This window comes from Dipodomys spectabilis, unplaced genomic scaffold (genome assembly GCF_019054845.1).
Source record: "Dipodomys spectabilis isolate Male_0828 unplaced genomic scaffold, ASM1905484v1 ptg000423l, whole genome shotgun sequence".
NCBI lineage: Eukaryota > Metazoa > Chordata > Mammalia > Rodentia > Heteromyidae > Dipodomys > Dipodomys spectabilis.
The window spans coordinates 968809-983574 of NW_024871100.1; the positions used below are offsets into that span (position 1 = coordinate 968809).

Sequence of the window (14766 nt, forward strand, 5' to 3'; positions counted from 1 at the left end):
TACTGGGTGTATGCTTGGTTAGAGGTGAAAAGTTCAAAGGGAAACTCGTGGGTCTAGTGTTTGAAAAGAAGCTTTGCCTGTGTTGCAGCCTGGCCAAAGCAAGCACAGTCCTTGTGAGGACCCTAGGAGGGGCTGTTGGCAGGCCACAGGGCAGGTAAAGGTAAACTGTTAGCTCATCTCATCTCGTGGCTGATCTTTAGACAGGGATGTTATTTTGTAAAAAGACTTTGAAGTCACTGAGCAATGTTCAATGTCTGTGAGGGAGGGGGAGACCCCTCCCCGCCCCCAAGAAAAAAAGTTTGGGAGACCAAAAGAGGGGCTTAGGAGCAATAGGAGTTTAAAAGGTGGGAGGTGCATGTAGCTTGTTTGTTTAAGGTCACGTGATCGTCTGGGAATGTAGCTGCCATGGAGTGCTTGCCTAGCATGCACAAGGCCCCAGATTGCACTCTCAGCATATAAGAAGGAAAGAAAGATGTTCATCCTCTGCTCCCCTTTTGCCTCTCCAGTACATATGGTCTATTTATCTGATCTTGATCTGTCTTCTTCATTGGAGGCAGGCCAGGCCCTGATCTTTAGCTTCGTGGCTAAATCTTCAGTGTCAGCTGAACAGATTTGCTATTCCTGGATATGTTTTAGCCCTACCTTTACTATCATTGTTTTCTCTTCTCACACATGTAGGTGAACCCCACAGCCCAGTGTACCCAGGCACTCTTGAAGATGATCTATTGTTCCCACTGCCGGGGGCTCGTGACTGTGAAACCTTGTTACAACTACTGCTCGAACATCATGAGAGGCTGTTTGGCGAACCAAGGGGATCTTGATTTCGAATGGAACAACTTCATAGGTGAGCCTTGGATCAAAGTGTTTGAATTGCTACAGATGGTTCAACCGCTACACACACACAAGAAATGTTTTAGCTGGGTGCCAGTGGCTCATACCTGTAATCCTAGCTACTCAGGAGACTGAGATCTGAGGATCACGGCTAAAAGCCAGCTGGGGCAGGAAAGTCTGTGAGACTCTCATCTCTAATTAACCACCAGAAAACCAGAAGGGGAGCTGTAGCTCAAAGTAGTAGAGTTGCCAGCCTTGAGCACAAAAGCTCAGGGAACAGCGCCCAGGCCCTGAGTTCAAGCCCCAGGACTGGCAAGAAAAAGAAATGTTCTAATTGCCAACTAGGAAATCACTATTCGTTTTAGTGTTAATTACTTGGTGTTTTCCAGAGTCTCAACTCTGCTCAATACTTTGAAGTTGGTAAAAATGATTATTATAAGTAAATGTTCCCTTTAAATAAGGGTAGCATTTCTGAAGATGACTAGACACAGTGACTATCAACTTTGAATCATACTCAAATACTTTTTTGATATCTTTTTGCCTAAAGCTCAGTTTTAGTTCCACATCTGAACCGACTGCTAGAGTACAACCCTCTCCATAGCAGTAAAAATGGCTTTTCAAATGTCATATATTGGAACCACATTGTCCACAAAACCTGTTCATTCTTTCTTCGGATCCATAGACCTCTGTGGAAATTTAAGGATTTTATTTCTTTTTTTTGGGGGGGGGGTCCGGTTGTGGGGCCTGAACTCTGGGCCTGGGCGCTGTCCCTCAGCTCTTCAGCTCAAGGCTAGCACTCTACCACTTGAGCCATAGCGCCACTTCCGACTTTTTTCTTTTTGCTTATGTGGTGCTGAGGAATCGAACCCAGGGCCTCAGGCATGCAAGGCAAGCGCTCTACCACTAAGCCACCTTCCCAGCCCCAGGATTTTATTTCTATAGGGGAGTTAGCCATAATGGACTACTCTTGTATGAATAGGAGGACTTTTCCTCTGGTAATTTAAGAAAAAAATGGTTCCTAGCCAGGGGCCACTGTCATCCTAGCTACTCAGGAGGCTGAGATCTGGAGAATCACACTTTGAAGCCAAGCTCAGGCAGGAAAGTCTGTGAGACTCTTATTACTAGTTAACCACTCAAGCTGGAAGTGCAGCTGTATCTCAAGTGGTAGAGCATTAGCTTTGCAAAAGAGCTCAGGGACAAGGCCCAAGCACTGAGTTCAAGCCCCAAATAAATAAGTAAATAAATGAGTATATAAACAAAACCTGCATATACCTTTCATCTAGGAAGCCATTACTGGAACCCAGATAGCACTGTAAGTGCTGTCTAAGTTCTGAGAGGATTACTTATGATTTTTTAGCAAAAGCACAATTAAACCTAATTTAAACACCTAACCATCAACTACTTTGCCTACTCAGTGTATGTACTAGTCCTGAATCTTCCATGACTAGTATTAAAGCCTCCAATGTGGAATGTTAGAGGAATCCTACACACATGCAAACAGCTTACAAAAACAAACTCATTTTTCCTCATCCCTCAGTGACATTTGCATAATTATAGACTTGGAGTGTCTTTATAGGAACCTATTTTTCACTTATTTGTCCACATCATGGGAACATGCATATAATTTGCAAGCTTTTTTTTTTTTTTTGGTGGGGAAGAATTGGGGTTGAAGAATGCTTTTTAGTTTGCACGAGAGCTAATTACCATATTAACTCTGTTTGAAAGTGCATCAGTAAATTGGCTCCAACAGATTCTTGAGAATACTGACACGGGGGGTGGGGGGGTGGGAAGTGAATATTAAGCACTTCAACACAATTGTGGCCTAAATAGCTCAATGCAAAAAGGCCTAAAAAAAAGTCTTTTACACAGAGAAAAGCAGAATCCCATGAAAGGGAAAGCACTGTCTCCCTCCCCCCCCTCCCCTGCCCTGTCCCCTCCTCCCCCCCCCCCCCCCCCCCCCCACACACACACACCATGGCCTGGACACAGAGACCTTCTTAGGTTTAATAAAGCCTGCCTGTCATACCCCCTCACCCAAATGTCAAGTTTATAATTCACTTCCTATATTTGAGTTTTTATAATCCAGGAGAGCTGAGATTATAGCCTTGAGCCAATCCACTTGATTAATTTTTTTTAAATGGTGCTACTCAGGTTTAAACTGCTGGCTTTCTACCACTTGATCCATGCCTGTACCCTAGTTTTTGCTGGGTGTTTTAGAGGCTAGGTCTTCTATACATTTTTACTTGGGCTTTCTTCAGACCTGTATCTGCTGATCTCGGCCTCCTATTACAGGTATGAGCTACCAGCATCCAGCTAGATTTTCTTTTCCAGTTTGTACTAGTCCTGGGGCTTGGACTCAGGGCACTGTCCCTGAGCATTTTTGCATAAGTCTATCACACTTAGGCCTACTTGATAGTTAACTGAAGATAAAAGTCTCATGGACTTTTTTGCCCTGGCTGGCTTCGAACTGCAAATCTCAGATCTCAGTCTCCTGAGTAGTTAGGATTATAGGTATGAACCACTAGCACCTGGTAGGCTGATTTTTGGGGTCCAGTCGTGGGGCCTGAACTCTGGGCCTGGGCGCTGTCCCTCAGCTCTTCAGCTCAAGGCAAGTGCTCTACCACTTGAGCCACAGTGCCATTTCTGGCTTTTTTTCTTTTTTGCTTATGTGGTGCTGAGGAATCAAGCCAAGGGCATCATGTATGCAAGGCAAGCGCTCTACCACTGAGCCACCTTCCCAGCCCTAGGTTGATTTTTTTTTTTTTAAAAGAAATATTTGGTTTTTTGCACTTTTGTCTGTAATACTATTTCTCCTGATAAAGGAATAGAATTTTCCACGTGGTACAAAGAGTGTATGGTGATGGTGTCTCAACTGTGCTTACTTCATACATGCCACAATTCAGAAGACTGAGAGCTGAGGTTCGTGGTTCAAAGTCAGCCTGAGCAGGAAAGTCTGTGAGATTCTTACCTCGAATTAACCACCAAAAGAACCAGGAGTGGAGCTGTGGTTCAAGTGGTAGAGTACTAACGTTGCACAAAAAAGCTTGGCAATAGTGAGCAGGCTCAGAGTTCAAGCCCTACAACTGGCACTGGCACGTTAAGAAAAAAAAAGCAGGGCACCAGTAGATTACACCTGTAATCCTAGCTACTCAGGAGGCTATGACCTGAGGATCACAGTTCAAAGCCAGCCCAGGCAGGAAAGTCCGTGAGACTCAATCTCCAATAAACCACCAGCAAACCCGAAGTGGTGCTGTGGCTCAAAGCTAGTGAAGAGCTGAGGGACAACACCCAGGGCCAGAGTTCAAGCCCCCACGACCAACCAAAAATAAAAAGAAGAAGAAAGAAATACAAGTTTTTCATATTGTACGAGACTTCAGATTCCTTAAATCCTAACCATATTCAACCATTTACTGTATAACAAGGAGACCTTAAGTCAGCACTGTTGTTCTGTGTATTTTTTTAATTACATGTGCTATGTTTGAAGAAACAAAATTAACCCCAAGAGGACATTGATAGGATTTCTGAATCAATATCCACAGCTGTTTTAAATGATACTTTTTTTTTTGAAGACTGGAGTATGTAATTGTTTCTAAACTTCATTTTTCATGGATATATGCATCTTTATTTCTAATCAGCTGCTATCAAAGACCACGAGTAATAGAAATTGTGAATCTCCTTTTTCATGAAGGTTTCACAAGGGTTTAATGAGTCTGTTCTGTGACTGTCAAATTATTCCCAATTTGCATGCCTGGCCTGTATCATGGCCCTTTAATTGAGTGTAGTTAATGATTATTCAAGGGAATTTTTTTCCATCTTTCTTTTATTCTCGCTCTTTTGCAATATTGATGCTTGAACTCAGGGCATTGTGCTTGCTAGATAGACAAGTCTGGGCTGTGATCCTACTACTTCTCCTGCCTGCCCCACGGGGCTCAGCCATTGGTGGAAATTGAGTCTTGGAAAGTTTTCTGCCCTGACTGGCCTTACACTGGGACACCTTCATCTCAGCCTTTCAAAGTAGCCAGGACCACAGGCTTGAGCCAGTGATTTCTGATTATTGGCACCACAATGCTAAAGAAATGGCTTATTGTTGCTGGGATATCAGGATGGGTAACTCCAGTGTTCTAGGATGAATTGATTTTCCAAGCCTGCTTTTTGTCACCACGGCCTCTCTGCCTGCCCTTACAAGTTCTTTCAACTCTTACCAAGACAGGCTGGCTCAATTAGGTAAAACAACTTGGATCTCACTTTTTTGGGGGGAGGGGAAAGCTATTACTATGAAATCCCTCCCTCCCACCACTACCAAAAGGTAGGGAAATCACAAATTAGTCTTTTTTTTTCTTTTTGTCGGTTTTGGGGCTTAAACTCAGGGCCTGAGTATTGTCCCCGAGCTCTTCTGCTACTACTTTGAGTCACAGTACCACTTCTGATTTTCAGGTGGTTCATCGGAGATAAGAGTCTCATGGGCTTTCCTGCCTGGGCTGGCTTCGAACCACGATCCTCAGATCTCAGCCTCCTGAGTAGCTAGGATTACAGGTGTGAGCCACCGGCGCCCAGCCACAAATTATTCTTAAATGTACTTGTTCTCCTTCACCTACTATGGCATTCGTTTGCCTCATAGCTAACCCTTTTTATGTCACATTGTCACTAGTGAGAATTCGGTATTGGCAGGGGTCAGGAGCCAGCCAATAGATAGCCCTTAGGTAAAAAAAGTGAAAAAGCAAAGTGACCATCTCCTAGAGCATCTTTTGTTGCTGTTGGTGTTGGTGGTTATGGGGCTGTCTCTGTTTTTTTTTTTTTTCTTTTGCTTAAGGCTAGCATTCTACCACTTTGAGCTAAGGCTCTACTTCATAGGCAGAGTTTCCTGCCCCGACTGGCTTTGAACCGTGATCCTCCGATCTCAGCCTACTGAGTAGCTAGGATTATAGGCATGAACCACTGACACCCAGCTTATCCCTCTTCTGGGGGTCTTGTGACGGCTGTGGAGCAAATAAGGAGCCGATTCTGACTTCCTGGGGTTAGAAGCAACTTTGGCTCCCACACTATGGGCTGCTGGCAGAACATATCCTCAGTCGCATTCTTCAGCCCTGCGACACACAGCGCCATGGCACCAGTGCCAACAAAGGCCCGGCTTCAGTCTCCACTCCCAGGCCCTTGTGTATGGCCGGCTGGCTCAGAGTTTACAAAGACACCAAACAGCCAAAAGAATCAGGGTTTATGTTTCCTTTCAGTCTTTCACAAACACATTAGTGAGCAGGCTTTTCCTCACCCAAAGAGGCATAAGTAGGTACAAAAGGCACTTTTTTTTTCTTTTCTTCCTTAAACCTCTGCATTTGGGATGTTTATTATCTATTCATTATATTTTTATTTGGAGCCAGCCATGGTCTTCTTGGGCTTGTGAAGTAATGACGCTTTCTGTTTGTGGCAGTGCCTATGATTTCACCATGATGAACACATTTAAGTTGTGTTCCACTTGTTTACAAAAATCTTTGGCCAGCACATTGAGGCACTAGAGGAGATGGAAAACGCCTTCTTGTTTTGTATTAAGAAAAATGCCAATTCCCAAAGATCTATCTGTAGCTTGTGACATTGGAATTGGAGTTGAAATGACCTTGTGCATTCAAATCGTGTAGCATCGCTCCGAGGTTGAAAGTGGAAGGTTGCTGACCACTTTTGGTTTCAGTAATAGGCTTCAATGGAGAGGGTACCCGGTTTTGTGGGAAGTAATCCCCCTTTTGAACTGTGATTCCGAGATCTCAGTGTCCTGAGTAGCTACGATGATAGGTGTGCACACTGGCTCCTGACTAGAAATCATTTCTTAAATTGCCCGAGGAAAAGTCCTCCTACTTACACAGGAATAGCCCATCATGACTAAATGCCATTCCTGTCCAAGCTGGCTTCAAACTGTGATCCTCAGGTGTCAGCCTCCGGAGTATCTAGGATTACTCAGCACTTATTGTTTAAGGGGCTCTTTCTTCCTTTTCTGGAAAAAGCTGGAACTCTGAGTCTACAAATGGCATTTGGGTAATGAGTGACGATGAGCACTGTGAATACCCAGTTTTTTAGGTATTATCTTGTATGTTTTTACCTGAATCAAAAGAGGTACATTTTTTATTTTAAAATAAGCTGAGGCCCTCATATTGGAAATGGGAAGTTTATCTTAATATAAAAATTGTTTTATTTAGCCAGGCACTGGTGGCTCATGCCTATCATCCTAGCTACTCAGGAAGCTGAGATCTGAGGATCACAGTTCAAAGCCAGCCCAGGCAGGAAAGTCCATGAGACTTTTATCTCCAAGTAGCCACCAGGAAAACGGGAAATGATAGTATGACTCATAGTGGCAGAGTGTTAGACTTAAGCAAAAGGAGCTCAGTCAGGGACAGTACCCAGGCCGTGAGTTCAAGCCCCACACTTGACAAAAGAACTTGTATTATTAATATTTCATTATTTGAAAAGTCACTACAATTCCTAGAACATTTTCATTTATATTTTCCAAGTATTTTTTTCCTCAAGGATCTTGAAGGGAAAATAAATAATGGGTATACCAGGATTTTAACTGACTTCTGGTTTTGACTCAGAAAAATCCTAGGCATATCCCAGGACACCTTGCTTTAGCTTGTTGGTTACTTAGCCTCGTCTTCAATTTGTTAGCTGGATACTAGCTCAGAACCTTCCAGTGACAGCCACTCACCCTTGAAGAAATGAATAATCCAGGGGCTGGGAAGGTGGCTCAGTGGTAGAGCGCTTGCCTTGCATGCCTGAGGCCCTGGGTTCAATTCCTCAGCACCACATAAGCACAAAGAAAAAAGCCGGAAGTGGCGCTGTGGCTCAAGTGGTAGAGCGCTAGCCTTGAGCTGAAGAGCTGAGGGACAGCGCCCAGGCCCAGAGTTCAGGCCCCATGACCGGACCCAAAAAAAAAAGAAAAGAAAAGAAATGAATAATCCATAGAATGGAAGATTCTTCATTGGATTTTCTTGCTGTAGAATAAAATATTTTATCTAGTCCTTTCATACTTTAGAGAATAAAGGCAATTTGATGTCATAGAAATTTACATAAAATACAAATTAAGAGATGGACCTTGGGGGCTGGGAAGATGGCTTAGTGGTAGAGCGCTTGTCTTGCATGCCTGAGGCCCTGCGTTCGATTCCTCAGCACCACATAAGCAAAATGAAAAAAAAAAAGCCGGAAGTGGCGCTGTGGCTCAAGTGGTAGAGCACTAGCCTTGAGCTGAAGAGCTGAGGGACAGCGCCCAGGCCCAGAGTTCAGGCCCCATGACCGGACCCAAAAAAAAAAGAAAAGAAAAGAAATGAATAATCCATAGAATGGAAGATTCTTCATTGGATTTTCTTGCTGTAGAATAAAATATTTTATCTAGTCCTTTCATACTTTAGAGAATAAAGGCAATTTGATGTCATAGAAATTTACATAAAATACAAATTAAGAGATGGACCTTGGGGGCTGGGAAGATGGCTTAGTGGTAGAGCGCTTGTCTTGCATGCCTGAGGCCCTGCGTTCGATTCCTCAGCACCACATAAGCAAAATGAAAAAAAAAAAGCCGGAAGTGGCGCTGTGGCTCAAGTGGTAGAGCACTAGCCTTGAGCTGAAGAGCTGAGGGACAGCGCCCAGGCCCAGAGTTCAGGCCCCATGACCGGACCCAAAAAAAAAAAAAAAAGAGATGGACCTTGCCTGGCACGGTTCATGCTTATGATCCCGGCTTACTCAGGAGGCTGAGATGTGAGGATAACATTTCAAAGCCAACCCAGGCAGAAAAGTCCATGAGACTCTTATCTGCAATTAATCAGCAAAAAGCCAAAAGTGGAGGTGTGGCTTAAGTGGCTAGAGTATTCCCTTGAATGAAAAAGCCAAGTGAGAGCCACAATGCCCTGAGTTCAAGCCCCCGTATCAGCAAAAAAAACAGGGCTACATGCATGACTCAAGTGGAGCACCAGCTTTCATACCAAAAAAAAAAAAAAATCAAGCCAAAACTGAATCCCCAGGTTCAAACCCCAGTATTGGGGGGCAGGAGAGAGTAATGTTTCTTAAAAATCATACAAAATGAGACTGATTACTCGAAGCTGCACTAATAATGCTTTTCCTTTCTTGTGGTACTGTTCTTCCCCAAACCTCACATTAGATGCCATGCTGATGGTGGCAGAGAGGCTCGAGGGTCCTTTCAACATTGAGTCGGTCATGGATCCTATCGATGTGAAGATCTCTGATGCGATCATGAACATGCAAGACAATAGCGTGCAAGTGTCCCAGAAGGTAATGAAGACCAGAAGTTGGGACAGGAGAGGGAGGCCCCGCCTCCCCCCCCCCACTTGCCATGTGACTACCATGATGCATCTATACTTACTTCAATACAGGTTTTCCAGGGCTGTGGACCCCCAAAGCCCCTCCCAGCTGGACGGATTTCTCGTTCCATCTCCGAAAGTGCCTTCAGTGCCCGCTTCAGACCTTATCATCCAGAGCAACGTCCGACCACAGCAGCTGGCACTAGTCTGGATCGACTGGTGAGCACTTTGGCGGGGAATGGCCATGTGTAGTGGCAAAGAATAGGAAATATTTATTCCCAAATGAATGTTTCATTGGGAAGCTTAGCTGTGTGGGTCTTGCAGGTGTGACTTCTTAAGCAAATTGATAATAGAGATGGCAGAAATTGTAGCCCAGAAAATGCCTTGATCAAGGAAGTGGGATATATTAAGCTTCATTTCTGGATTTCTCTTTATTTCACATTATATTTCTTGAGCTTCTTATATGTCTGTCACTAGGCTAGACACAGGAAGACTCCAATGAAAAGATCCTTATTCTCAAAAGGTCCCATAAAGGCTGAGTGGTGGTGGCTCATACCTGTCATCTTAGCTACTCAGGAAAGTGAATTCCGAGGATCTTGGTTCGAAGCCAGCTTGGGCGGGAAAGTCCATGAGACTCTTCTCTCCAATGAACCACCAGAAAACCGGAAGTGGCACTGTGGCTCAAAGTGGTAGAATGCTAGCCTTGAGCAAAAAGAGCTTAGGGACAGTGCCCAGGTCCCAAGTTTAAGCCTCAGGACTGCAGCACTCCCCAACCCCCGAAAAAAAACTTTAATAAAGGGGGAGAGGCAAATGATCGGGGTTTCTTAATATCAGATGTTATGTGCCAAGAGAAGGAAAGAATAATAGAATATAGATATTACTTTGTTACTTTTAGGGGCCCTAAAAAAGACAATGGTGGTTGTTTTCTGGAGGAAGAGCCTTAATGGGCAATCCCAGAGTGGATAATATATAAGCTTGATCCTGACTATATAAGCCTTGGACAAAGAGACTGTCTTATCATAGTGTCTACTGGGCATTGGACCTGGTGAGCCTCAGGTGGTAATTGAAATGAGAAAAAAGAAGTATATAGAGGGGTTATTTCTTTTTTTTCTTTCTTTCTTCTTTTTTTTTTCGGTTGTGGTGGCTGAACTCTGGGCCTGGGCGCTGTCCCTGAGCTTTTCTACTCAAGGCTAGTGCTCTACCACTTGAGCCATAGCTCCACTTCCGGCTTTTTTCTGCTTATGTGGTGCTGAGGAATCGAACTCAGCCTCATGCATGCAAGGCAAGCACTCTACCACTGAGCCACCTTCCCAGCCCCAGGCTTATCATTTCTTAAGTCAGGTAATAAATACATTTCTGTGTGTATGTGTGTGGCTAATTGGAAGTAAGATTCTCAAGGACTTTCATTCCCAGGCTGGCTTTGAGTCTTAATCCTCAGGTCTCAGCCTCCTGAGTAGCTAGGATTACAGGCATGAGCCACCAGTGCCTAACTTCTAAATACAAATTTGGTCTGCATGTTTTATTTCTGGCTACAGTTGAAAATGAATTGGATACCACTTATTTAGAAATGAAATGATGGAGGACTGGGAATGTGGCTTTGTGGGTCGAGTGCTTGCCTAGCACTCTGAGGCCCTGCGTTTGATGCCTCAAAACAAAATGGGGGAAAAACAAAGAAAGAAATGATCCAAAGATGATCAAAAGGCACTTCCCAAAGTGGTTTTCTGTTGTCTTATATCCATTTTATATCCTATTCTCTTCATTAGGTCACTGATGTCAAGGAGAAACTGAAACAGGCCAAGAAGTTCTGGTCGTCTCTCCCTAGCAGCGTGTGTAATGATGAGAGGATGGCTGCAGGAAATGGCAATGAGGATGATTGCTGGAACGGCAAAGGAAAAAGCAGGTCAGCAGGTGTTACACATATTTGCAACCTCTTTCTTCTTAAGCTGGGTGTCCTTGGGGTTGGGGGGGGTGGAGAGAGGAAGGTCAGTTGTCAATGGAGGCCTTGAGCAGTCACAAGGAAAGCCTATAGATTTCTTAGACCTGGGGTTTTGTAGTACAGCAATCAAAAAGATCCCAGCTCCTTATGCAGGGTACTGGGTTTGTAGTTCTATTCCATAACTCTGTAACTTAGATAAGTGCCCATTCTGACAGACCTAGACTCTGGCCCTTAAATACTTCCAACACGATGGTTTGCAGAAAGGTCCTGGCCAGATGAGAGAAACAAGACACATGTGCAGGAAATGGGGCTATTAGCATTCATTAAAAATGGCAGCACTTCCGTTTAATTGTGCTCCGTGGAAGTAGTAGAATCTAGCAGGACTCTCTGGTAAAATCGCTTTTCCATTTTCTTTTTGCTTTTCTAAATCATGTTGATAGGCTCTTTTCTGCCTTCAGGTACCTGTTTGCAGTGACTGGAAATGGCTTAGCCAACCAGGCTAATAACCCGGAGGTCCAAGTGGACACCAGCAAGCCAGACATAGTGGTCCTCCGCCAGATCATGGCTCTGCGGGTTATGACCAGTAAAATGAAGAATGCTTACAATGGGAATGATGTGGACTTCTTTGATATCAGTAAGGCTTTACAATTTTCAAGTATGAGCTTTATTGTTGGTGGCGATGGTGGTGGTAGTGGTGGTGGGTTTTTTCTTTTTTGCATTTTTTGTGTGTGTGTGTTTTTGTTTGGTTGGTTTTTTTGTTTTGTTTTGTTTTGTTGCACTGGGCCTGCGTGCTGTCCCTGAGCTTCTTTTGCTCAAGCCTAATGCTCTACCACTTGTACAACAGCTCCATTTTGGGCTATTTTGGTGGTTCATTGGAGATAAGAGTCTCACAAACTTTTCTGCCTGGGCTGGCTTTGAACTGTGATTCCTAGATCTCAGCCTCCAAAGTAGCTAGAATGACAGGCGTGAGCCACTGCTACTCAATGGCTCACAAACATACAGATACATGTATACCTGTATGTCTAGACATGTATACATATATGTACACGTGTGTAAATGTGTGTGTATACTTTGTGATCAGAGCATATGGAATGAAATCTCTCTTCTCTTTTTATCGACACAGGTGACGAAAGCAGTGGAGAAGGAAGTGGAAGTGGGTGTGAATACCAGCAGTGCCCTTGGGAGTTGGAGTACAATGCCACTGACTTTGCAGGGAAGAATGCCAATGATAAAGCCGACAGTGCTGGGGCCCATGCCTGTGCCCAGCCCTACCTCCTCACTCTCTTCTGCATCTGTTTCCTAGTTATGCAGAGAGAATGGAGATAATTCTCAAATGCTGAGATTTAAAAAAAAAAAAAAGGGTTCATTGTCAGAAAGTTAAAAGGCTCCAGATATATCACTTTTCTACCATCCTAGTGACTTTGCTTTTTAAAAATGAATGGACAACAATGTACAGTTTTTACTACGTGGCCACTGGTTTTAAAAAATGCTGACTTTTTTTTCTCTTTGATTTAATGGGAGGGGGGACAGAGGCACTCATACAGAAAGATGCTCTCTGTCCCTCCAAATCATGTTAAATGTGGCTAACAGTTAGGTACAGAACTGTAGTTAGTTGTGTGTTTGTGACTTTATCACTATCATTTGTTTGTTTGTTTTTTTCCCTCATTTTGTTTGTGGGTGTGTTTTTTTCCTCCCAATTATGATCTCACCTTGTTTCTTATGAGAAAACCAGGGTCCTTTCTTGGCATGTAACATGTACGTATTTCTGAAATATTAAATAGCTGTACAGAAGCAGGTTTTATTTATCATGTTATCTTATTAAAAGAAAAAGCCCAACAAGCCGTAAAATTTCCATTTATCCCTGTTATTTTACTAGCTGCCTTATCTGCAAAGAAATGGAGGTGAGATGGGGTTTTTATTGTTATTAATTGAACACAATAGGCACTTGGACCTTCTGAGCCACTTGTACTTACAATCTGAGCCACTTGTCAGATTGTAGTCAAACATCCATACAACAAGAAGGGTATAACTTTATCACTGGTGACTGCAAGAGACTACAGATGGCCCATTTTGGTTGAGTTGGATTGCATAAGCTAAGAGTACAATGTAGGTCCATTTCTTAAATCTGCTTATACTGAAAGCGTACCTCCTCCGACTAAAAGAGTCTTGACATAGACAGAAGGCATTCAGGATACATCCATTATCACATGATCGTGCTTGCATTTCAGAATGTGTTGTGTTGTTTTTAAGCCAGGCTAGTTAGTCAGCCACTGTGTATCAGTTTTCACATCCATGCTGCCCTGCTTTCAGTTTTTATCCCAGTGGCAGCACTGAATGACCAACAGTGGCATCTGGTTCTCTGTAGCAGAGTGAGGCTGATTTCAAACCCAGCCATGTAAAGGAGCTAGCTAGATGCTAGCCAGAATTGGGGTACAGCTTTTGGGCTCAGGGAATAGTTGTCAACTCTTGAAGCAAAGTTTCGGTCTATTATATGTGCATTTGCATTGTTTCTAGATCCCAGTTGTTATTGTTGTTGTTGATGTTGTTTTTCCTCCAAGAGATGTGTCTGAGTGTTTTTCTTGCCCTGCCCACTCTGGTCAGTAAAGCAAAGGACTTGCAGTGATTTGTAGGCGTGTGCTGCCTCTACCAGCCAATCAGCTAATTGTGGGAAGGGGAGAACAAGGTGTCCAGATTTTTTCATTTATTAATGGGGGGAGGGGCAATGGGAGGAGATAGAGCTGAGAAGACCCATCTTATCCCTGACCCTTAGCCACTTGCATGAACTGGCTGGCAATGGCAACGGGCCCTATCTATTGTTCTAGGCCAAAGACTGACAATTGCCCCTTACAACCCCTTTCTTGGTGTCCTTACCAAAAGACAGCTCACAAAACACTGAGAATGTAACAGATTGCTTTCAAGGAGATTCTTCAGAAAGACTAAAATTCTGCAAGTGTCTTCCTATTTTGGACAACCATGGAGATCCCAACCAATTTTATAGAACCAAAAAACCCTCCAGAGAGGTTGTTTGTGTTATTGTTCACTTTTCAGTTGTAAGAATAATTCTCTATTTTTATATTGAAACATAATTACTTGATAGCTCAGGGTCTACATTTCATTCAGTTTTTTGTTGGTTTTTTTTTGTTGTTGTTGTTTTGTTTTATTTTGTTTTTTTTTTTACACCAAATTCTGCAGAATGATCAAAATGGAATCTTGGGGGCTGTTGTAAACAGAGGCTTGATTTTATTAGAAGTAGCCAGTTATTTATTAAAGCATGATGTTAATAAAATAGGCATATACTGGCTGGTGTGTGTAAGTGTTTTTTTGGGGTTTTTTTGTTTTTTAAAGAAAAAAACAAATCACAGAAGACATAAAATTGTGAAAGCACTCCATTTATGTATGAGGAAAAATAGATTATAAGTAGCTAAGTGTGCTGATATTTACTAACTACCTCAGTTGTGAGGAATTTCCCTTTTCACTTAGACTGCTATTACTTTTTACTTGGTAGAAATGAATCTAGTCTCCAAAATATGGCTCAAAGAATTCTCCCCATAGATCTTGTTAGATTGTTTTTAATTTAAAACCTTGAACTCTGACCAGCTGTTTTCTTTCAGTCAAGTTCTCTAAACCAATAACATTTTCCGAATTAAAAAATTCTTGAAGGTTCTTCTGGGCTCTTACTGATTTGTTTTCTTTCTTTCTTTGCCTCCC

At 43.1% G+C, this 14766-nt stretch overlaps 1 protein-coding gene across 1 annotated transcript in view; it reads left to right on the forward strand.

The window, feature by feature from the left end:
• Positions 1 to 14357, forward strand: part of Gpc4 (glypican 4) — a 119633-nt gene extending 105276 nt beyond the window's left edge. The window contains exons 4-9 of the mRNA XM_042668237.1: positions 679 to 844; positions 8963 to 9093; positions 9195 to 9341; positions 10886 to 11022; positions 11517 to 11692; positions 12182 to 14357. Of these exons, the coding sequence (XP_042524171.1) occupies positions 679 to 844; positions 8963 to 9093; positions 9195 to 9341; positions 10886 to 11022; positions 11517 to 11692; positions 12182 to 12384 (960 nt within the window). The 3' untranslated portion in view covers positions 12385 to 14357. The remainder of the gene's footprint in view (positions 1 to 678; positions 845 to 8962; positions 9094 to 9194; positions 9342 to 10885; positions 11023 to 11516; positions 11693 to 12181) is intronic.
• Positions 14358 to 14766: the final 409 nt, after the last annotated feature.